Raw genomic sequence first — 25,255 nt, forward strand, 5'->3', positions numbered from 1 at the left:
CTCAAAAGTTACTGAGGAAGTCGGTAGTCAAGTTGTCAGGTCAACCCTAAGATTTAAAAATACACTCTGTTCCAGATAGGACCATTTTCCCCCTTTCCTAACCGGACACATTTTCAGGTTTCATCACACATACGTTTTTAAAACGTCTCTACAATTTTCTCTAGTTCGGATATTCAAAATTTTTGACTCATTTGATATACAATGGGCTTAATTTTATGTAATTTTATAGTGCCTTTTTCTTTTTGGCTATAATTGGGAGAAAATGCCAAGAAAAATAGGAAATAGCGATTTTTCACTTTTTTATGACTACAAAATACTGCTGAAAAAACATTTTGAGTTCCCTTTTCTATGGCAATATTTTATTGGAAGTTTTCTTTTCTCAACAGGATCGGCGCTAGAAAAAAACTATAAAACCGATTTGGACTGGCAGTATCTCTTTGTTTAATTTTCTTGCTTTAATTTATTTTTTTTTTTTCATTTAACACACTGTGTTCTTTGCCATATTGCTTGAAACCTGTGGCCTACTTAATAATGTGGAATGTCCATTTTAAGCAGTTTTCTTTTAAAAGGGGTATCCCACTACTAGGACATCCCCTTCTTAAACTAAATGTTTGGCCCCGATAAAATAATAAAGCCTATACTCCCCTCCCGTACCGACTCCCTTCCAGCGGTGTCGACATTTGCGGTCCCAGGGCTGTGATGTAGTGGAATGACAGGTGATGCCCAACGCCCAATCAGCACTGGCGTCCCTGTCACCACCTTAAGACAAACTGAACATGAAGAGGAAGTGTGGGCTGCAGCTGATCCCTGGCTTCCTATTCCTGTTCATTTCATACGAAGGCGGAGACAGAGACAACAACGCTGACTGGGTGCTGGCGTCACGTGTAAAGAGTGAACTGTGAATCAGAGTAAATGCACACGAAATATTACAAAAAGTGGGCATTATGTATTTTAACTATGAATTTATTGTGAAATTTTATATTGTGATGTGGAGGGTTGCTTTACTCTGCTTAAAGTGCAAAGATGGGCGTTACAAAGTGTAATCAGTTGTATTTAGCATGGGTATTTAGGGTAGCTCCGCTAATATCACTGCTGCATGTGTATAGTAAGTGCCATATGCCACTATTCCGCTTATGGTATCAAGGGGCAATAAAGGAGGACAACAATACATGCTCTTGTCAGAGACACAGCACATTCCACCTTTCTACATACTACAAGCCAAACAATCCAACACAGCAACCAGAAAGGATTACCTCCAAAACCTTGCGCTCCACTTCTGCACCATCAACGTAATACACATCTGTGATAACACGAGTGACCACGGTGCGTACTTCTCGAACTGTCCGGACGTGCCGATGAACACTGCGGCCAGGAGGAGGTCGAGGTAGTTCAAAGTCATCCTCACCCTTAAGAGGGAATAAAATAATTGGGAGCTTTTACAATCATCTTATATTTACATATATTCAATGTCAATTCAGCATCAGGCTTTTAGAAATGTTGTGATCCTTCTGTTGCGTCATTTTTCTATACTGGAATTCAAATGGTGAACAATCAGAAATAAATGTATGTATACATGTAGACACTACTCTCAAAAAAGCTGGGATATTTGGCTTTCCGGCAAAATTTATGGAAAACTTAAAAAGTTCACACTACAATGATAGTATACCATGAATTTTGGGCATTTACAGGGGGTTTTCCCACAGAGTTAATTTTAATCAATATTATTATTCAAAAGATCTATAGATTAATTTAAGTTCCACAATTAGATGTGCTTAAAAAATGTCCCTGTTCTGACAATCTTATAAATGTGCCCCTGCTGTGTACCATGTAATGGCCGTGTCGGACTGTGCAGGGACATGGTCCGATCACACCACAGCTCCTGGGCAGGGGAGGACACAAAAGAGAGGATACTGACAGGACAGCAGGGGATCACAGCTGATTCTTTCTTTCTTTGAGGTAAGATACTGCTTAAAAACAGGTAGGAAAATGTTTTGCTTTGTAAAAAGAATCAGCTGCAATCATGTGCTGTAATGTCTAAATACTTTCTTTTGCATCCTTCCCTGCCCACGAGCTATGGTTTAAACAGACCATGTACGGTCAGACGCAGCCATTACACAGTACACAGCAGGGACACATTTATAAGATAATCTCAGCACAGGGACATTTTTTTTTTTTTTTTTTTAAACACATCCAATTGTGGAACTTATTTTTTTTTTTTCAAAAATGCCTTGATAAAAATGTACATTGTTAGTGTGAAAACTCCTTTAAGGCTACTTTCACACATCCGGTGTGTGGGGTCCGGCGGCGTGCGGCGAAAAGCCGGGCCGCCGGATCCGGCCTGCAGCCGTGACACCGGATGTGTGTGCGGCGTCTGATACGGCTCGGACGTGATTTAAAGGAGCCGCAGCAGGAGGTGGACAGAGACAGCCGCTGAGAGAGACAGCTGCTGAAAGGGAGGTGAGGGGAGGGTAGGAGAGGAGAGGGGAGAGGAGAGGGGAGGGGAGAGGAGAGGGGGTTGGAGAGAGAGAGAGACATGTGGGGTTAACACTCAGTGTCCGGGCGAGAGAATCTCTCTCTCTTGCCGGGCACTTGTGGGGTTAACCCCACAGAGAGATCTCTCTCTCTCACCCAGACACTGTGAGTGTTAACCCCACAAGTGCCCGGCGAGAGAGATCTCTCACAAGTGTCTGGGTGACAGAGAGAGATCTCTCTCTCTCTCACCGGGCACTTGTGGGGTTAACATTCACAGAGTCCGGGCATGCGCTGTGGAAAAAGCCGGTCCGGCGCTGAGAAAAAACGTTGCAGAGAACGTTTTTTCCAGACGCCGGACCGGCTGTTTTTGCCGGATCTGGCAAAAACCGGATACGCCGCATAGGCATCAGGCGCGATGCGGCGATAATGAAACTCTATGGGGAAAAACCCGGATCCGGTGGCAACAGGCGCCGGATCCGGTTTTTACACTTTTCGCCGCATCGCGCCTGATGCACAAAAACTGATGTGTGAAAGTAGCCTAAGTAGAAGCATGCAATGGCAATTTCCTCATCTCAAACAATTTATTTAAATAAAAGCCAACAGTGGTGGGTATACCCCAACAAAAAAAATGTCAAATGTGTCGATAAGTTGTCATGTGGCCTAGAGCATCAATTACAGCTTGACGACATCTCATACTGTCCACAAGTCGAGTTATTGTCTGCTGAGGGATGGCATCCCACTCTTCTTGAATGGCGGATCTCAGGTCATTGAGGTTCTGGGGTACAGAGGTACGACCCTCTACATGGCGACTCAGCTGATCCCATTGGTTTTCTATGGGATTCATGTCTGAAGATAGTGCATTTGAGGCACCCCAGTATCCAGCAGCCGTTCCCTAATGATGTGATAAGCTGGAGAATTGTCGTCCATGAAGATGAAATTTGGCCTATTCAAGTAGCAGGGGCTTGTCACTGTACAATTCACAAAGTGTAGGGCAGTTCGGTATTGACTAGACACACCTGTCCACATTATAACACTACCAAAGGCTCATCTGGTGACAACAGTGGCTGATGCATAGCGCTCTCCTTGATGTCTCCAACACTGTTGGAGGCCATCATTTCTTCTCAGTGTGAATCAACTTTCATCAGTGAATAGCACTGAGGCCCACTGGTCCCTCATCCAGTGTAGATACTCCCTGGCCCAGGCAAGACAATGACGCCTGTACCTAGTGGTGTGGTCAGGTGTCCTTGCAGGTCATCTAGAACACAGACGATGCTAATGTTATCTGTTTCGAATGTTTTGACGTGACACTTGGGTGTCTCTCACCTCACTTAAATGAGCGTGGAGTTATGAGGCATTCATCATCCAGCTACAAGGGGCACTGTTCACAATGAAGCAGTCACCAATGTGGGATAAGGACTTCCATTTCTCCGCCTTTCTGTGACTATTCCAGTCTCTCTCAATAGCAACCTGCTGATGGTACTCTAAGCTCAGTGGCCACTTCCATCTGAGAACATCCTGCTGTACGGTAGTTCAGTTCTTAGGTGCAGTCTTGATCTCATGATGTCAAAATGTGAACAGCATGATGTGGAGGACTGTTTAAACACCAATTCTAATTCAACCCTGAAATTTATTGGCTGATTCATGGATCAAACAACTGTTGCAAATTTTGCCATTATACTCCTTGTTAGAGAACAGCAAGTTGTGCAAAAAGTACTGAAATATTGAACAGTTGAACATTAGTATTGAAAAGTTTAGAGAAGGTCACATTAAGTTCACCTGAAAAGGTTAGAGTGCATTTTAGGTTCATCCTGAAATTTGGCTGAAAGCCAAATATCCATTACTTTTTGTGTGTGTATAAAAGTGCATGGTTGGCTAAGTCAGAAGAGATTTCCATATTTCCATTAATGGAGTAGTGCATATGAAAAGGTTAAAAGAAAAAAAAAAGTCTACACACCCCTATTAAAACACCATGTTTCTGTCATGTAGAAAAATAAATCATACCAAGAAGAATTATTTCTGAACTTTTTCCACCTTTAATGTTCTCCATACAAATCTGAAATCATGTTGAAGGGAGAAAATAAAAATAATCCTAAAAAAAATGTAATTGTATAAGTGTGAACAACTTCTTATAATTGGGGATGGGATTATGTTTAGAATTAGCTAATCACATCCCTACCCTCATCATGGGAGATTTCAACATCCCCATTGCTCTTCCCCTTTCCCCATCTGCTACTCACCTTTTATCTCTAACCTTCTCGTCTGGCCTTTCGCAGCTTACTAATTCTCCAACGCATGAAGACTGAAACTCCCTCGACTTGGTCTTCTCTCGGCTTTGTACAGTGGATGATTTTGCAAACTCCCCTCTCCCGCTCTCTGACCACAATCTTCTTTCATTCTCTATCAAGAACTGCCAGGCTGCTCAGGTCACCCCCACTGTCCATATTTATAGAAACATACAGGCCATTAACACCCAGAAACTTATGAAGAACTTGCAGTCTTCATTGGCCCCTATCTCCTCCCTCTCATGTCCTGATTCAATGTAATGCTTCAATGCAGAAACACTTCAAAGTGCCCTGGATGAATTTGCACCCCCTATAAATAGAACACCACAACACAGACGGCGACAACCCTGGCACACCCTGCAAACACGTTTCCTGCAGCGGTGCTCCAGGTGTGCCGAACGTCTGTGGAGAAAACCCAATCTACACAAAGATTTCATCCATTATAAGTTTATGCTTAGAATATACAACACTGCCCTTCACCTCTCCAAACAAACCTATTTCAACACCCTCATCACCTCACTGTCCAATAACCCGAAACATCTCTTTGACACTTTTCATTCTCTACTCAACCCAAGAGTACAGGCCCCAACCACGGAGCTCCGAGCTGACGATCTGGCCAATTACTTCAAAGAAAAAATTGACCAGATTCGACAGGAAATTATCTCCCAATCACCTCATACCATGCACTGTCCTCCCTCCCTCACTGCATCTAGCTCACTCTGATTTTGAACCAGTCACAGAAGAACAAGTAAGCAGGCTCCTTGCATCTTCTCGCCCAACCACTTGCACCAGTGACCCATTTCTGTCACATCTCCTCCAGTCCCTTTCCCCTGCTGTCAACCCTCACCTAACAAAAATATTTAACCTCTCTCTCTCTTCTGGTATCTTTCCCTCCTCATTTAAGCATGCCATCATACATCCACTACTTAAAAAAACCATCTCTCTCGACCAAAACTGTGCCGCTAACTATAGACCTGTCTCTAATCTTCCCTTCATCTCTAAACTCCTGGAACGCCTGGTCCACTCCCGTCTTATCCGCCATCTCTTTGATAACTCTCTTCTCGACCCTCTCCAATCCAGTTTCTGCTCTTTACACTCTACTGAAACTGCCCTCACTGAATTCTCTAATGATCTACTAACAGCTAAATCAAATGGTCATTACTCCATGCTAATTCTCTTGGATCTCTCTGCAGCATTCGACACTGTGGATCAACAGCTCCTCCTCACTATGCTCCGTTCCATTGGCCTCAAGGACACCGTTCTCTCCTGGTTCTCCTCCTATCTCTCTGACCGCTCCTTTACTGCAACTTTTGCCGGTTCCTCCTCCTCTCACCTTCCCGTTACTGTTGGGGTTCCTCAAGGATCGGTTCTAGGCCCCCTCCTCTTCTCCTTGTACACTGCCCCTATTGGTCAAACAATCAGTAGATTTGGTTTCCAGTACCATCTCTATGCTGATGACACCCAATTAAACGCTTCTTCTCCTGACATCACGCCAGCCTTTCTAGAAAACACCGGCGATTGTCTAAACGCTGTGCCTAACATCATGTCCTCACTATATCTGAAACTGAATCTGTCAAAGACTGAATTCCTTGTGTTTCCTCCCTCTACAAATGTACCAATACCCGACATTGCCATTTCTGTGTGTGGTTCCACCATTACTCCCCAGCAACATGCCCGCTGTCTTGGGGTCATACTTGACTCAGAGCTTTCCTTTGCCCCCCACATTCGATCACTGGCTCGCTCTTGTCATCTGCACCTCAAAAACATTTCTAGAATTCGACCTTTTCTTACTTTTGACTCTGCAAAAACTCTTACTGTTTCTTTTATTCATTCTCGTCTCGACTATTGTAACTCTCTTCTAATCGGTCTCCCTCTTACCAAACTCTCCCCTCTCCAATCTGTCTTGAATGCTGCAGCCAGGATCATATTCCTCACCAATCGTTACACCGATGCCTCTACCTTGTGCCAGTCATTACACTGGCTACCCATCCACTCCAGAATTCAGTATAAACTTATTACCCTCACCCACAAAGCCCTCCATGGCTCAGCACCACCCTACACCTCCTCCCTTGTTTCAGTATACCACCCTACCAGCGCCCTCCGTTCTGCTGCTGACCTGAGGTTAGCATCCTCAATCAGAACCTCCCACTCCCGTCTCCAAGACTTTACACGTGCTGTGCCAATTCTTTGGAATGCACTTCCCAGGTCAATACGATTAGTCCCCAATCCCCACAATTTTAAGCGTGCCCTGAAAACGCATTTATTCAGACTGGCCTATCGCTTCAACACATTAACCTAATCTACCCTGTGTGGCACAGCCAAAAGATTTACCATAACCAGGTTCCCCGCATCATGTTCCCACATGCTTTATGCATCCATTAGCCCTCTGTGTCTGTACTGTTACACACTTAACATTATGGCTGGTCCAAACAATCAGGGCAACTGTTACCACCCCACCTTTCGTGTCTACCTCTTTCCTCAAAGACTGTAAGCTTGCGAGCAGGGCCCTCATTCCTCTTGGTATTTGTTATAATCTATGTGATTATTTTTATGCTGTAATGTCTATTGTCTGTACAAATCCCCTCTGAAATGTAAAGTGCTGCAGAATATGTCGGCGCTATTGAAATAAAATTTATTATTATTGTTTATAATCACATATAAACTGTTGTTACATAGTAGTCAGTACACAGCTGCCATCATTTAAAGTGATTCTGATTAACACCATGTAATGTTTAGCTTTTCTAGTAGGATTTCTCTGACATTTTCTTAGCTGCATTTTACAGCAATATCCATGATCCATAACCAGCTGCCATAGCAAAGGGATGCAATTGTTGAAAGTTATCAGGCGAAGGGTACAAATACAACTTGCAAGAAATTAAACACACCATGGAATAGTGCGAAGACAGTCATCAAGATGAGGCTTAAATTTGGCACAAAAAACTGGAACTCCCTCAAAAGTTAATGATATTAGACAAGAAAATTGATCTGGGAGGCTGCCAAGAGTCCTACAACATTGAAAGAGCTGCAGGAATTTCTGGCAAGTGCTGGTTTGTGTACTGCATTTGACAACAATCACTCACTTTCTTCATATGTCTTGTCTGTGGGGCAGGGGGCAAGATGGAAGCATTTTCTTACAAAAGAAAACATCGAAGTGCAGCCATATTTTGCCAAAACCTACCTCAAATCTGTCAAAAGCATGTAGGAACACTTGTTGTGGTCTGATAAGACAAAGGATGAATTTTTTACCCATACCCCGAAAAGGTTACGCTTGTCACATAGCCAACAGTGGACATCACTGAAAGAACACCATATCCACAGTGAAACATGATGGAGACAGCATGATTTTGGATTGTACTGGCAGCTGTAAATGGGGCTTTAGTCAGGTTGTAGGGAATTATGAAAAGTTCCAAATATCAGTCAATTTTTCATGAAAACCTTCAGGCCTTTGCTAAAAAATTTAAGATTAATTTCACCTTTCAGAACATTAATCCTAAGCATACCTCCAAATCAACAAAAGAATGGCTTCAATAGAAGAATGTTGAGTTTTGGAATAGCCAAGCCAGAACCCAGATCTGAAATCAATTGAAAATCTGTAGATTGACCTAAAGGGGGCTGTAAACAGGAGATGTCCTCCTAATTTGACAGATTTGGAGAGCTACTGCAAAGAAGAGTGGGCAAAGATTGTCAATTCTAGATGTGCCATGTTGATAGACTTCTACCAAAAAAGACTGAGTGCTGTCATAAATTCAAAGGGTACTTCAATAGAAGTATTTGGTTGAAGGTGTGGATATTTATTCAACTTCATTATTTTAAGTTTTTTTCTTCATTCAATAAGATTTCAGTTTAATTTAATTGAATAGATCATAGTTATTTAAAAAGGTGGAAAAAATAGGGATTTTTGTGTACTCACCGGAAAATCCTTTTCCCCGAGCCAATCATTGGGGGACACAGTAAGTCTCACTCTGTGTGTCCCCCAATGAGGTGTAGGAGAAAATCTGAACTATTTCTTCTTGGTATGATTTTTTTTTTACTTGATAAAATCGTGACGATTTAACAGTACTGTGTGGATGTTTTATATCCACTGTATGGTGAAGTGACAAAGGCTATGTTCAACAGAACTCAGAGAAAAGCAAAAATAAAACAAAACAAAAAAAAACTGAGCCCCTGGTAAGAAGACAACACCTTTTTGTTTGATTTATTAGGGCATTTAGCGGCATTATCTTGCCAGACTGAGGTGGCTCTCGCTCTAGTGGATCTGCTCATCCAGGCAATCTATTTGAAGAAAAAAAAGCCATACTACTCAAAAAAAAAAATCACTACACCAGACAAAAGGTAATAAAACATTTTTCCCCATGCAGAATAGTGCAGCAAATATTACCTGACTGTGCACAGACTCTGTGTCATCTCCCTGTTTTTGTGTGGCTTCTGATTTTTCATTTTGAGCTACTTCTTTTTGATTTTGTAGACCAGACCCTTCACCAACGTTTGCTGCTGGGCTAGACACAGCGTCTGTCTGGGTTGAAGAAGATACAACTACAGCTTGAGGTTCTACTACATTCACAGTCTGAACTTCTTTGTGTCTAAAACCTAAAGATAAATGATCCTCTGCCTCCAGTGGTTGGACAGAAGGTGGAGCAGATGGAGCCTCTTTTCCAGGGCATTGTTGATTTTCTTCCAGAATATGCTCTGTTTCCATGGCCTCCTCCTGATCACCAGAGAAGTCTTTGGCAGAACTTTCTGGTACAGAGTGATCATCCGGGACCTGATCACTGCAGATTTCTTTCAAGTTTTGTGAAGCAAGAGATGTTTCCTCATTTTCTTTGCTGGAGAACTGGAATGGACTTCCTCTGCAAACAGCACAATGTGGAATATTAGCAATTCATCAGTTATATGATCTACATGAAATGCAAGTAGGAGTAGTATCTAGTTACTTTCTTCTGTGCCATTGTCATTATTGAACTAAAAGTCAAAGCATCTCTTGGTTTTTAACATCTTTGACGGACAAGTAATACGGACACCAGATCATTTATCAAACTCTACAGGCAGTTATGTGCACACATTTGGATGGTGGTGCGGCCAGGAGTAGGACAAAAGTGGCAATTTTAAGCCCAATAGCTAATTTGGCTGATGGACAATTGAAGGCAGGCAGCAAAAATACAAAGCAAAAATACAAAAACAAAACAAAGACCGCACACATCTAAGGAATATGAGAATGCAAGTGTGAGTTCAATGATAGCACTAGAAATACTGATTTGAGAAACAAAAATTCAATCAGACGTACGACAGCACAATCTAGCATCAGATGCACATGAAAAATAAAAAAAAGTCTTCAATTCCATATGTGCAATCCTAGGGAAATAAAGCGTTCACAGCATCCATGATCATCTTCATCAATATACAAGGCATCTTTTTCAATGTTGCCCTTGCACATTATGCTCTGTATATTAATGGCGAATTAATGCTGGGGCAATTATTTTTTTCCTCCCCTTCTTCCAAGAAGGCATACAACTGCTATTTTTCTGGTGCTTTTGAATAACACTATTCTTTTTACCATTTAAAGTTACTGAAAATAGGGGGGGAAAAATTCCTAACGCGGTGCAATTGTTTCAGAGAACATATACTTAGAAGATCCAGTCGGGACCAGACTAGTACAACTGTGCTGCAGCTGATTGACAGGTCTCTCCCTATGTAGACATGAGGGAGAGACCCATCACATGTAGCAGTGCTGGGAGGATCTTCAAAGTATCGGTTCTGGTGTTGGAGGGAATAATATACATGGCAGCTGGGCTGTAATTCAAGCTGCCAGGAATGGTCCCAGGCTCCGCTTAACATCTTGAGGCAACTTCTCAACAATGTGTTCATCTCTGTCATTTTCAAGCACATAATCTGTGCCTCCAGATTGGAGTTTTGTTTAACGCCACAACGGCATGCAGAAAACAATGAAAGTATATAATTACATATTCACAGCACCAGGTTTCCATGACCCAGGTTTTCTCCAGTGCTACAATGTTCAGTTGGGAAGTAGTTCCTTGCAAATGACAACTTTATATCCGATATTAGGATATCAGAGTTTCTGCTGTCTTGTGACACAGAGATAGTAGTAAGAAAACAGCTCACCACACCTGCAACTCTTCATCCTCAGGTGCCTGATAAATGGAGCGAAGTAGCAAGGATCAAACCTTTAGAAAAAATGGCACTCCGTCTTCTTTATAAAAGTATATTCTTTATTTCTTCAAAAAGTATACACAGATATATAAACATCTGATGAATTTCAGAACTGAGTTTCCTTATTCATAGGTGTCGGAGAATAAAGATTGTTCACGATTAAAAAGCAAAAAAAAAAAAAAATAATAATAATTTAATCAGGTCATAGGTTTAAACCTTGATGAGATATCTACATGATTTAGACCTATGGCATGATTAAGACAAAACATTATTAAAATGTTCTCATGACATGCTGCACCTACACTGTATATGATTAACTGTAACTATACTATGTAATGTTTGTTCTCTGCTTTCAGAGGTTGGGGTTTATCTCATTTATTAGCATTCACCTACGGACTTACATGTCGATTGGGAGTAGGAAATGACATCCGAATAGGAAGAGGGTGTTTGTTCACCAATAAAAAAGAGGGATTTTTGGTTCTTACCGTAAAATCTCTTTCTTGGAGCCTTCATTGGGGGACACAGAATACCATGGGTGTATGCTGCTGCTGCTGCTAGGAGGCTGACACTATGCAAAAACAAGAAAATTGGCTCCTCCCCGGCAGTATACACCCACCGACAGATACCAAGTACCTCAGTTGGTGAAAAAGCAGGATAGGCAACAGAACTTTAAACATATGTACAACCCAACAAGGGGCTCAACAAGCCCAACACGGTACAACTTAAACAGGGGAGGGTGCTGTGTCCCCCAATGAAGGCTCCAAGAAAGATTTTACGGTAAGAACCAAAAATCCCTCTTTCTTTATCGCCTTATTGGGGGACACAGAATATCATGGGACGTTCCAAAGCAGTCCCCAAGGGCGGGAACAGCAATAAGGAACAACGAACAAGAAGGGCTTAGGTCGGCCGGTGTGCCACCGCCGCCTGCAGAACCTTTCTACCAAAAACTGCATCCGATGAGGCCTGGGTATGAACCCTGTAGAACCTCGCAAAAGTGTGTAAGGACGACCAGGTCGCGGCCCTGCAAATCTGTAAAGCCAAAGCCTGGTGACGCACAGCCCACGAAGCTGCCACAGCCCGGGTGGAGTGGGCTCTCACTCCCAGAGGGGGCCGCTTTTCCTGAAGTCGGTACGCTTCCAGAATAGTAGAACGAATCCAGCGAGCTATCGTGGATTTGGACGCCGGAAACCCTTTCCGGCGACCTTCAGAGATGACTAGCAAGGAATCGGATTGACGAAAAAAAGCAGTCCTGGCGAGATAAACACGCAAGGCTCTGACTACATCTAGTTTGTGGAGGGACTTCTCAATGGGGTGAGACGGAGCCGGGCAAAAAGATGGAAGAACGATATCCTCATTGATCTGGAAAGAGGATACGACCTTTGGGAGAAAGGATGTAATGGCAATCAAGAAAGTTACCTTCCACGAGAGAAGGGATAAAGGAATGTCCTGGATAGGCTCAAACGGCGCCTTTTGGAGAGCGCTAAGGACGAGACTGAGATCCCACGGATCTATCGGCGAATGATGCGGAGGAGCCACATGGGCGACCCCTTGGAGAAAAGTCTTAACCTGCTGTAAAGCCGCCAGCTCTCTTTGAAAGAGGATAGACAGGGCGGAGACCTAGCCCTTGAGGGTACTGAGGGACAGACCCGCATCTAAACCAGACTGGAGGAACCCCAGAATAGATGGAATGGAAAAGGACATAGGAAAGACTTTTTTACCGTCGCACCAACAGAAAAAGAGGGATTTTGGGTTCTTACCGTAAAATCTCTTTCTTGGAGCCTTCATTGGGGGATACAGATGACCATGGGGTGTATGCTGCTGCTGCTAGGAGGCTGACACTATGCAAAACAAGAAACTTAGCTCCTCCCCGGCAGTATACACCCACCGACAGGCACCAAGTACCTCAGTTGGTGAAAAAAGCAGTAGGAGAAGCAACCAAAACCATAAACATACTGTATGTACCACCTCAACAAGGGACTCTCAGACCCAACACGGTGGTACTAAAACAGGGAGGGTGCTGTGTCCCCCAATGAAGGCTCCAAGAAAGAGATTTTACGGTAAGAACCCAAAATCCCTCTTTCTTTATCGCCTTATTGGGGGACATAGATGACCATGGGACGTTCCAAAGCAGTCCCGAGGGTGGGAACAGCAATAAAGGAACGAAATAAGGAAGGGCTTAGGTCGGTCGATGCGTCACCGCCGCCTGCAGAACCTTCCTACCAAGAGCTGCATCAGAGGAGGCCTGGGTACGAACCCTGTAGAACCTCGCAAAGGTGTGCAAAGACGACCAGGTCGCAGCCCTGCAGAGTTGTAAGGCTGAAGCCTGGTGCCGCACAGCCCAAGAAGCCCCTACAGCCCGGGTGGAGAGGGCTTTCACCCCCGGAGGGGGCCGTTTCTCCTGAAGACGGTAGGCTTCCAGGATGGTAGACCGAATCCAACGACCAATTGTGGATTTGGAAGCCAGAAGACCTTTCCGGCGACCCTCAGAAATGACCAGCAAGGAATCAGATTGGCGAAAGGAAGCGGTCCTGGCAAGGTAAACACGCAAGGCTCTCACTACATCCAGGTTGTGGAGCGACTTTTCCAGAGGATGAGCAGGCGCAGGACAAAACGATGGAAGGACGATATCCTCGTTAATGTGAAAGGGGGATACCACTTTCGGAAGGAAAGAAGGAACTGGCCTGAGAACAACCTTATCTTGGTGGAGGATAAGGTAAGGAGAACGACAGGATAAGGCTGTCAGCTCAGAAACTCTCCTGATGGATGTAATGGCGATTAGAAAAGCCACCTTCCATGAAAGAAAAGACAGAGGGATATCCTGAATCGGCTCGAACGGCGCATTCTGGAGAGCGCCAAGAACAAGATTGAGATCCCATGGATCTATCGGAGAACGATGAGGAGGAGCCACATGGGCAACTCCTTGGAGAAAAGTCTTCACTTGCGGTAAGGAAGCTAGATCCGTCTGGAAGAAGATTGCTAGGGCAGATACCTGGCCTTTGAGAGTACTGAGGGATAGGCCCGCATCCAAGCCGGATTGGAGGAAACCAAGAATGGGAGGAATTGAGAATGATAGTGGAAAAACATAGTTTTCGTCACACCAACGAAAAAAGGCCTTCCAGTACCTATGGTAAATGCGGGAGGAAGCCGGCTTCCGAGCCTTAATCAAGGTCTGAATAACCCGGTTGGAAAACCCTGATTCCTTCAGAATCGTGGCCTCAACGGCCATGCCATTAAACTCAGAGACTGAGAACTCTGGTGGTAAAGGGGGCCTTGCGAGAGAAGATCTGGACGGTCTGGAAGCCTCCAGGGGACGTCCGTGAGCATGTTCACCAGCTCCGCGTACCAAGGGCGTCTCGGCCAGTCTGGAGCCACTAAGATGACCGGGATGCCCTCTGACTTTATCTTTTTGACCACTCTTGGGATCAGGGCAAGCGGAGGAAACAGGTAAGGTAGGTGGAACTGGGACCACGGAATTACTAGGGCGTCGTAACCGACGGCTAATGGATCCCTGGACCTGGCTACAAAGGGAGGAACCTTGTTGTTCATCCGAGAGGCCATGAGATCGACGTCCGGGGTGCCCCAGCGCTGGCATATCTGACTGAAGACTGTGGGATGAAGGGACCATTCGCCTGTCGCTAGACCTTGGCGACTCAAGAAGTCGGCTGCCCAGTTTTCCACCCCTGGAATGTGAACGGCGGAAATTGCCGGCACATGACGCTCTGCCCAGCGGAGAATCCTTGCCACTTCTGACATCACCTGCCTGCTGCGAGTACCGCCCTGGTGGTTTATGTATGCCACGGCCGTGGCGTTGTCCGACTGAATGCGGACCGGTTTGCCTACGAGAAGATGCTGCCAACGAAGGAGAGCGAGGAAGATTGCCCTGATCTCCAGAAGGTTGATGGGCAGAAGAGTCTCCTGGGGGTTCCAACGCCCTTGGGCCGTTCTCTGATCGTAGACCGCCCCCCATCCTAGGAGACTGGCATCGGTGGTGATGACCTGCCACCGAGGCGGGAGAAAGGATCTTCCGTGGAAAACTGACGCCGACAACGTCCACCAAGTCAGCGATTGTTTGACTCTGAGCGGAAGAAGAATGGGGCGATCCAGAGAAAACGAGGTCTTGTCCCAGACTGACAGGAGGAACAGTTGGAGAGGGCGAGAGTGTAATTGTGCAAATGGCACTGCTTCCATAGAGGCTATCATCTTCCCCAGGACTCTCATGCAGGACCGAAGGGACATGATCCTCGAGCGCCGAAGGGACTGGATCCCCTTGCGAAGGGTTGAAAACTTGTCTCTCGGTAGGAAGACTCGGGCTAGATTCGTATCGAACTCCATGCCCAAAAAGGTCAGACGCTGGGTAGGGCACAGAGTGGACTTGTCCTTGTTGACTATCCATCCCAGGCGTCTGAGGGCATCCAAGGTTATGTGAAGACAGTCTTGGCGGGACGAGCCCTTGATCAGGAGATCGTCCAGGTAAGGGATGATAAGAATCCCTCTGGATCGAAGGATGGCCATGACTGTTGCCATCACCTTCGTGAAGACACGAGGGGCGGAGGCTAGGCCGAAGGGAAGGGCTGCGAACTGATAATGATTGTTCTGAATTGCAAAGCGGAGGTATCTCTGATGCCGCCGAGAAATGGAGATGTGGAGGTAGGCATCCTGTATGTCCACCGAGCAGAGAAACTCTCCGGGCTCCATCGAGGCTATTACCGAACGCAGAAACTCCATCTTGAAGTGGCGGATCTTCACGTGGCGATTGAGCAGCTTGAGGTCCAAAATTGGGCGAAGGGAGCAGTCCTTTTTCGGGACTAAAGAGATTCGAGTAGAACCCTAAAAACCGCTCGTTTGTAGGAACGGGAACGATGACCCCGGCGGAAAGGAGAGAGGAGACGGCCTGAAGGAACCCTGGAACCTGTGATCGCTGTTTTGGGGTTCGAGACAGACAGAAACGACTGTTTGGGAGGGAAGAAAACTCAATTTTGTATCCGGATGTGATGATTTCCCTGACCTGACGTCGTCGTCAACGGATAGCCACGCGTCCTTGAAAAAGGAAAGTCTGCCTCCCACCCTGGAAAGCTTTCCAGGTGGGGGTGACCCGTCACTTAGATGAAAACCTTCCGGATCGAGAGCCTGAGGACCTGGAAGGCTGACCCCTGGCTCTCCAGCGAGGGGCCGGCTTATACGATGGCTTTCTCCGGTCATTGGAAGCAGTGTTCCGGTCCTGCTGGGATGAACCGTCTGTGGGAGAGAAGGGGCGAAAGGACCTAAAAGGCCGAGAAACCTTCTTGTTAAAGAACCTCTTAGGGCGGGACTGGGGAAGGGAAGTGCTCTTTCCACCAGTGGCATCCGAGATTATCTGATCCAGCTTGGCGCCAAAGAGCCTAGTGCCGTGAAATGCCAGGTTGGTGAGCGACTTCTTTGAGGTGGTATCCGCATTCCAAGACTTCAACCAAAGAATGCGGCGTACAGCCACAATGTTGCTGTTAGCTCTAGCTACGCACCCTGCCGCGTCCAAGTAGGCGGCCAGAAGGTACTTGCCTGCGTGATTAATTTGGTCTGCTAAATCTGCCAGCTCGTCCTGAGGAGCTGCCGCTGAAATGCCCCTGCGCAGAATTTTCGCCCAAGCCGAAATGGCTTTCGCCACCCAAGCGGATGCGAAGATAGGGCAGAGGGATGCACCGGATGCCTCAAAGATAGACTTAGCCAACGACTCTATTTGCCTGTCTGATGGGTCCTTAAGAGAAGCTCCGTCCGGAAGGGAAAGCACCGTCTTAGAGGAAATACGAGAAACTGGTGGATCTACCTCGGGAGCTTTGGTCCATTTCGTGACTAGATCCGCATCGAAGGGATAAAGTACATCTAAGTACTTGCGGCCTGAGAAACGTTTCTCAGGATGTTGCCAGTGATTGGCTAAGGAAGTGTCGAAATCCTTATTAGGAAAGGTTCGAGATGGAGGCCTCGCCTTCTTAAGGGAAACAGAGCATTCCTGAGGGGGGGCCTTATCCTTCTTTATCTTGAGTGTTTGGTATATAGCCGATATGAGACTATCTACCATCTCCCGAGTTCTAGCTATGTCGTCCGCCTCTGAGTCTGATCCAGATTGTGAATCCTCGTCTGACCCAGGATCGTCTGCCGATGAGGGAGACGAGGAGCGTAGCCTGAGAGAAGAGGAGGGACCCTGCGAACCGGAAGAAGAGCCAGACAGGTCCCGCTTCCTAGAGTCCCTACCTGGTCTGTCCGTCTGAGGGCCACGGTCCGGTGCTGTCGACTCACTATGAGAGGCGGTCGGTGCACAGGTGACTGCAGATAACTGAGGTAACCGCTCTAAGACCTGGACCAGCGATTGAGACACCTTTGTCAGCTCAGAAACTGACTGAGACATCGCCACGGCCCATTCAGGGGGTGGGGTGGTCTCCGCCCGGGGTTCGGAGTGCTCCTGAGGGGCAGACATGGTGGAAGGGCTGCAGGACGGGCAGAGGGGAGACGACTGACCTGAAGCCCACTTCTTATTGCAGTGCGCGCAGGCGTAGTGAGTAGCGGTGGGTCTGGAGCAGAAGGCCCTTGCAGGGTTGGGCATAAGTCTCAGTGGTAGAAAACACTACCTGAGGAAAACTGCGGGGGGAAAGCTAAGTTAGGCGTCAGGGATAGTCAGCGTCTAGCCTACCGAGGTTCAGAAGAAACTAGCGATGTGTCCCCCAGGCAAGGTCCGGAGAGAAGGAGGAAGAAGCTCGGCAATTCAGGAAGGAACGCTGGCGGTGGGCGGAGCTAAGCCACAGCACCGCGCGATTGGCTGAGACCCCAGTAGGGAGGGGGGCGGTTAAAGACACTGACAGGGCTGAAATGAAAGCAGCCCTGAGATAGGCTGTAGAAGCGCGCAAAGAAAGCGCGCGCAGGGAGAGGGAGGACCGCTTTTGAAAATGAAAGCGCTCCCTCAGCTTTCACTAGCGTCGGCGCGCCCGGGCTCCCTGTGGGCTGAATACTGAGGACCGGGAGTGCTGACAGAGGAAGCGCCCCCCCCACGGACCCCCCCCCCCTCGCGACAGGAGGGACGCGCGCCTGTCAGAGCGCTGGGTCAAAAGAGCGGGGAATTCAAACAGGAGAAGAGGTACTCTGCCGTACGTGATTGCTGAATGTGGTCCTTGATTGGTCTGTGAGCGCAGGGAACATTCAGACAAGCTTACCTGATGTCCCTGAAGAGGCTGACCACAGGGGCCCACGATAGAGCGCAAGCCGCTGGGAGAGGCGATCCTCAGTACCCGCACCAGCCGTATGGTGCAGAAGACTGCTCCAATCCCCGTGTCAGGGGAAACGTCACCGCTGGCGACCGCCGTCTTCCTCTCAGCCCTGTCCTGGGAGAGGGATGAGGAGGGGAATCGGCAAGGACCGGACACCTATCCATGGACCCTAGCACCCGAAGGTGATAGGGAAAGGTCCTGCCTGCGGGCCTGAGAGTTGCGATGTGGGCAATACCACATTGCTCGCTCAGCCACATTAATAGGAAAAGCAGGATGAACTCACATCCCGTTTCCTGATGCTGTATCTGGAAAAGAAAGGGGAAATCATTAAAAAACACAACTAAAACCTGAAAAGAAAAGGATTAAATGCGGATCTGGGGAGATCCCGGTCCGCCTCCTACAGACACTAAGCACAAACTGAGGTACTTGGTGCCTGTCGGTGGGTGTATACTGCCGGGGAGGAGATAAGTTTCTTGTTTTGCATAGTGTCAGCCTCCTAGCAGCAGCAGCATACACCCCATGGTCATCTGTGTCCCCCAATAAGGCGATAAAGAAAGGCCTTCCAGCACCTATGGTAAATGCGGGAAGAGGCCGATTTTCTGGCTTTGATCATAGTCTGAATCACCTGGTCGGACAAACCTGATTCTCTCAGGATCGCGGCCTCAATGGCCATGCCGTTAAATTCAGAGACTGAGAATTCTCGTGGTAAAGGGGATCTTGCGAGAGAAGATCCGGACGGTCTGGAAGCCTCCAGGTAACGTCCGCGAGCATGTTCACCAGCTCCGTGTACCAAGGGCGTCTTGGCCAGTCTGGGGCCACCAGAATCACTGGTACGCCTTCCGATTTTATCTTTTTGACCACTCGAGGGATCAAGGCAAGAGTCGGAAATAGATAAGGAAGGACTCGGAACTGGGAACACGGAATTACCAGGGCGTCGTAAGCGACGGCTAGAGGGTCCCTGGACCTGGCTACGAAGCGCGGAACATTGTGGTTCATCCGAGATGCCATGAGATCGACATCTGGGGTGTCCCAGCGCTGGCATATCTGATGGAAGACTGAGGGGTGAAGGGCCCATTCACCTGATGCTAGACCTTGACGACTAAGAAAGTCACCCGCCCAATTTTCCACCCCTGGAATGTAAACAGCGGAGATCACAGGAACGTGACGTTCTGCCCAGCGCAGTATCTTGGCTACTTCCGCCATTACTTGCTTGCTGCGCGTGCCCCCTCAGTGGTTTATGTATGCCACAGCCGTGGCGTTGTCAGACTGAATGCGGACCGGCTTGCCGAGGAGGAGAGGCTGCCAGTGAAGAGGAGCCAGGAAGATTGCTCTGATCTCCAGAAGATTGATGGGGAGAAGAGCCTCCTGTGGGTTCCACCGGCCTTGAGACGTTTTTAGATGGAACACCGCTCCCCACCCTAGAAGGCTGGCATCGGTGGTGATGACTTGCCATTGAAGCGGAAGAAAGGACCTCCCTTGAAGAACTGACTCTGGCCTTGCCCACCAAGTCAGGGATTGTCTCACTCTGAGGGGAAGGAGAATGGGACGGTCCAAGGACAGCGAGGTCTTGTCCCAGGCCGAAAGAAGAGCCAACTGAAGGGGATGAAGATGAAATTGTTCAAAGGGCACCGCTTCCATGGAAGCTACCATCTTCCCCAGAACCTTCATGCAGGACCGAAGGGGAATGGGGGTTGGCCGCTTGAGAAGTCGGATCCCCTTGGAAAGAGCTGCAAATTTCTCCTTCGGAAGAAACACGGGCTAGATTTGTGTTGAATTCCATGCCTAGGAAGGTCAGGAGCTAGGTGGGGGATCAAAATGGACTTTTCTTTGTTGATTATCCAACCGAGACGGCAAAGAGTGTCTAGGACTATCTGAAGACTCTGAAGACAGTCTTGCCGGGACGATCCCTTGATCAAAAGGTCGTCCAGATAAGGGATGATGAGGATCCCCCTGGAGCGGAGGATGGCCATGACTGTCGCCATCACCTTCGTGAAAACCCGGGAAGCGGAGGCCAGACCGAAGGGAAGAGCCGTGAACTGGTAATGGTCTTCCTGAATCGCAAAACGAAGGTATTTCTGATGTTGCAAACACACAGGGATGTGAAGGTAGGCATCCCGTATGTCCTTGTGTTCCATTGAGGCTATCACCGACCGAAGAGACTCCATTCTGAAGTGCAGAATCTTTACGTGGTGATTGAGCAATTTGAGGTCCAGGATTGGCCGAAAAGAACCGTCCTTTTTTGGGACAACGAAGAGATTTGAATAGAAGCCTGAAAATCGTTCGTGTACGGGAACCGGAACGATCACTCCGGCGGCAAGAAGAGAGGAGACGGCTTGAAAGAATCCTGGAATGTGAGACCGCTGTCTTGGAGGTCGGGACAGGAAAAAACGTCTCTTTGGCGGAGACGCAAACTCGACAACAGACAGCCAGGCGTCCATGAAAAAGGTAAGTCTGCCTCCCACCCTGGAAGAAATTCCAGGTGGGAGTGACCCGTCACTTGGAGGCAAACCTACCGGACCGGGTACCTGACGACCTGGGGTATTGACGTCTAGATCTCCAGCGGGGAGCGGGTTTGTAAGATGGTCTTTTCTGCTCTCGCTCCCTAGAGGCGGAAGGCCGATCTTGCTGGGTAGATCTCTCTGATGACGCGAAGGGACGAAAGGGCCTAAACGGCCGGAAACCCCCTTCCTAACATCCGACGTACTATCCCGTCCACGGTACCCGGGCCCGTATGACCGTGGACGGGATAGTACGTCGGGCCCTTTAATGCGATACCGCGACTAAAGTCGCGGTGATCGCATTAAAATTCCGACGCCATCTCACCTTACAAAAGATGGCGTCGGCATCCCGGGCTGCGATCCCGCCCCCCCGGCATTCAGAGCGCTGTGATTGGCTGTTCAATTCTGAACAGCCAATCGCAGCGTTTCTCATTGTTTCAGCCAATCAGCTTGGCTGAAACAATGATGTCCTAGGCTGGGATCGAGTACTGATGTACTCGATCCTAGAGCCGGTGCCTGGCAAAAAGCACCCGGATTGGCGTGATCGCCGATGTGATCGATCGCGCCAATCGCAGTGCACAGCGGCGCTATATCGCCGCTGTGCCCTGCCAGTACCGGCCAGGATCGGTGCTATATCAGGCCAGGAGTTGGCTGGCTCGATCGATTAGATCGGCGATCGCGCCAACCACAGGGCACAGCGGCGGTCACCATGTGACCGCTCTGTGCCCTGCTGGTGACCTGGGCATGACCTGCCTAGTAATCGGAGCTCTGAGCTCCGATTCTAGGCAGTTGCCATGTTCACCAGGCAGATCAGGGATTGGTGGGATCGATGTAATCATTCGATCCCACCAATGACAGGGCACAGCAGCGATGTGACCGCTCTGTGACCTGCCCCTGACCTGCCTCTGACCTGTCTGCAGGGGTCCTCACTCTAGCTGAGGATTCCTGCAGAGAGGTCAGACGCAGCAAGAGCTCCTGTGCTGGGTATTGTGGTGCCACAGCTTGTAGCATCACAATCCCTGCAGAAGAAAGAAGAAAGAAAACTACAACTGTAAGTGTTAATTGATCCCTGATCCCCTGCCCAATCTATCTTCACCCCCCCAATCTATCTTCATCCCTCCATCCCCCCTCCACCCCCCCTCTTACCCCCCTTCACCCCCCTTTTACGCCACCTCCGTGCGCAGCCGCCGAGCGTTGATCGGTGACGCAGTTCACCGATCAACACTCGAGCTCGCTTTTTTTTCCTTAGCCCCCTTTGCGCCACTTCCGTACACACATCCCGCAGCCGCAAAAGTTGGATAAGTGACACACGTCACTTATCCAAGCTTGTGCCTGCCGTTTTTCATTTTTTTCACCCCCCTTTGTGCCACCTAACTGCAACCCTAACTGTTGATCCCTGCCCAATCTCTCTTCATCCACCCCAATCCCCCCATCCCCCTTCCACCTATTTTTACCCCCCTCCACCCCAGTTTTGCGCCACCTCCACGCGCAGCCGCCGAGCGTTGATTGGTGACGCAGTTCACCGATCAACACTCGAGCTCGCTTTTTTTTCCTTAGCCCCTCCGTACACACATCCCGCAGCTGCGAAACTTGGATAAGTGACACAGTTCACTTATCAGAGTTTGTGCCTGCAGTTTTCCTTTTTTTTCCACCCCCCCCCCTTGCGCCACCCCGTGCGCACATCCAGCAGCCTAGTTTTGATAAGTGACACTTATCAGCTAGGGCCTGCTGTTTTACACTTTTTTCCACAGCTTTTTCTTTACAGAAAGTTTACACCAATCACTCCCCCCCCCCCTCACGTACACATACAGTTTTCAATAAAGTGTACACCCAAGCACCATATTTACACAAAAATGTCATCAAATTCATCCCAACAGCGCTATTCAATGGAGGAGGCATATGCTATACTTGCCTCCGACACTGATAGCGATTTGGATGACAATACGACTTTTCTTTATTTTTCGGATTCTTCATCCTCTTCTTCTTCCTCTTCCCCCTCCTCATCTTCCTCCTCGGGTCCTGCGGAACCGCCACGCAGACGCTCCAGGACAGAAGATGAGGCAGCGCCCACCATGCCCGCAGCTGACCCAGTGCTCCCCGTATGGACCTCGCCCCCCCGAAAATTACGAGCCAATCAAGTTTGACACCACCGGCCTCACAGAAATTGACTTTTTCAAAGTCTTTTTCTCTGAGGATTTTGTTAACCTCATGGTGGAGCAAACTAATTTGTACGCTCGTCAATTTTTGGAGCAAAACCCGCGTTCAACATTTTCAAACTGGTCTCCTGTAGACGCAGTTGAAATGACACAGTTTTGGGGCCTGGTCCTTCATATGGGGATACTGAAGAAGCCGGAAATTCGGCAATATTGGAGTGCTGATATTTTATACAACACTCCAGTGTTCCGAATGGTCATGGCCCGGACGCGTTTTGAGGCCATCCACAAGTTTCTGCATTATACTGATAATGCACAGTGTCCCGCACGAGATGACCCCAACTTTGACCGTCTGTTTAAAGTTCGGCCGGTCATCGAACACTTCAACAAAAAGTTTGCTGAAGTGTACGTGCCCCAAAGGGACATCTGCGTGGATGAGTCCTTGGTTCACTTCAAGGGAAGGCTGCGATTCCGTCAATACCTGCCCAGTAAGAGGGCCAGGTACGGAATCAAACTCTAAGTTGTGTGAGAGTACCTCAGGGTACACCCACAAGTTTAGAGGTTTACGAAGGGAAGGACACCCGGATTGAACCCCCTGAGTGTCCTCCTTTCCTGGGAGTGAGTGGGAAAATTGTGTGGGATTTGGTGCACCCACTGCTGGATAAAGGTTATCACCTCTACACTGATAACTTTTATACCAGCATCCCACTCTACAAATCCCTCTCTGAGCGACGTACCGCAGCCTGCGGTACTGTCCGCAAAAATCAGAGAGGCCTCCCGAAGACGCTGCTTGGGCAGATAATCCGAAAAGGTGAGAGCAGAGCCAAATGTTGCGACCACCTACTGGTGGTCAAAGGACAAGAGAGATGTCCATCTCTTGACCACCATACACGGTGATGGCAGTACCCTCTGCACTGTACGGGGTACCTCTTCACAGGTCCGCAAACCGACATGTGTAGTGGGGAACAACAAAAACATGGGGGGAGTTGATCTCTCCGATCAACTCCTCCAACCGTACAATGCATTGAGGAAGGCCAAGGCGTGGTACAAAAAGCTGGCCGTGCACATCGTCCAAATGGCAATGCTCAACGCATTCCTGCTGTCACAATGTGCATGCCCCAGCGATACGACGTACCTTCAGTTCCAAGAGGTAGTGGTTAAGGCCCTGTTTGGCGCTCAGGAAGGAGCGGGCCCCAGTACTTCAGGAACTGAAGGTGCTCGTTTTGTCCCAGGTCAGCATTTTCCAGGGGTGGTTCCGCCAACCCCAAGAAAAGGTAAGCCGCAAAAAAGGTGTCGAGTGTGTTACAAAAAAGGAATACGCAGGGACACCACTTATCAATGCGACACCTGCCCCGAAAAACCTGGCCTGTGCATGAAGGATTGCTTCAAATTGTACCACATCTCCATGCACTACTAATTTACATTAGATTAGTTGGGGGCACATCTAGACTTGTTCTTTGGGGGTCTAGTATCCAAAATGATGTCATATGTGGGTTTTTTTCCTGTTTAGGCACATCAGGGACTCTGCAAATGGAACATGACGCCAGCAGACCATCAAAGTCTGCATTCCAAAACAACACTACTTCCCTTTCGAGCCCCGACGTGTGCCTAAACAGTTTTTTCCCACATGTGGGGTACCAGAGTACTCAGGACAAATTGGACAACGACTTTTGGGGTCCAATTTCTCCTTTTACTCTTGGGAAAATTAAAAATTGGGGACTAAATGATCATTTATGTGGGAACAAAACAGGATTTTATATTTTCACGCCTGGGCACTATAATCTTTAGTGAAACACTTGGGGTTTCAAAGTGCTCACCACACATCTAGATAAGTTCCTTAGGGGGTCTAGTTTCCAAAATGGGGTCACTTATGGGGGTTTCTACTGTTTAGGAACATCAAGGGCTCTGCAAATGGAACATGACGCCCGCAGACCATTCCATCAAAGTCTGCTTTCCAAAACGTCATTACTTCCCTTTCGAGCCCTGACGTGTGCCCAAACAGTAGTTTTCTCCCACATGTGGGGTATCAGGGTACTCAGGACAAATTGGACAACAACTTTTGGGGTCCAATTTCTCCTATTACTCTTGGGAAAATTAAAAATTGGGGACTAAATGATCATTTATGTGGGAACAAAACAGGATTTTATATTTTCACGCCTGGGCATTATAATCTTTAGTGAAACACTTGGGGGTTCAAAATGGTCACCACACATCTAGATAAGTTCCTTAGGGGGTCTAGTTTCCAAAATGGGGTCACTTGTGGGGGGTTTCCACTGTTTAGGCACATCAGACACTCGTCAAATGCGACATGGCGTCCGATCTCAATTCCAGCCAATTTTAGGTTGAAAAAGTCAAACGGGGCTCCTTCCCTTCTGAGCCCTGCCATGTGCCCAAACAGTGGTTCCCCCCCACATATTGGGTATCAGCGTACTCAGGACAAATTTGACAACAAC

At 47.8% G+C, this 25,255-nt stretch overlaps 1 protein-coding gene across 4 annotated transcripts in view; it reads right to left on the bottom strand.

The window, feature by feature from the left end:
- TP53BP1 (tumor protein p53 binding protein 1) overlaps positions 1-25,255 on the bottom strand; it is a 182,896-nt gene that overhangs the window by 41,885 nt on the left and 115,756 nt on the right. For all 4 annotated transcript variants that reach the window (XM_073568586.1, XM_073568582.1, XM_073568584.1 and 1 more), the window contains exons 17-18: positions 9,133-9,601; positions 1,254-1,406 (exon numbers count right to left, since the gene is read on the bottom strand). In XM_073568586.1, the coding sequence (XP_073424687.1) occupies positions 1,254-1,406; positions 9,133-9,601 (622 nt within the window). The remainder of the gene's footprint in view (positions 1-1,253; positions 1,407-9,132; positions 9,602-25,255) is intronic.

Source organism: Dendrobates tinctorius, unplaced genomic scaffold (assembly GCF_039654945.1).
Source record: "Dendrobates tinctorius isolate UK_male_01 unplaced genomic scaffold, ASM3965494v1 ptg000022l, whole genome shotgun sequence".
NCBI lineage: Eukaryota > Metazoa > Chordata > Amphibia > Anura > Dendrobatidae > Dendrobates > Dendrobates tinctorius.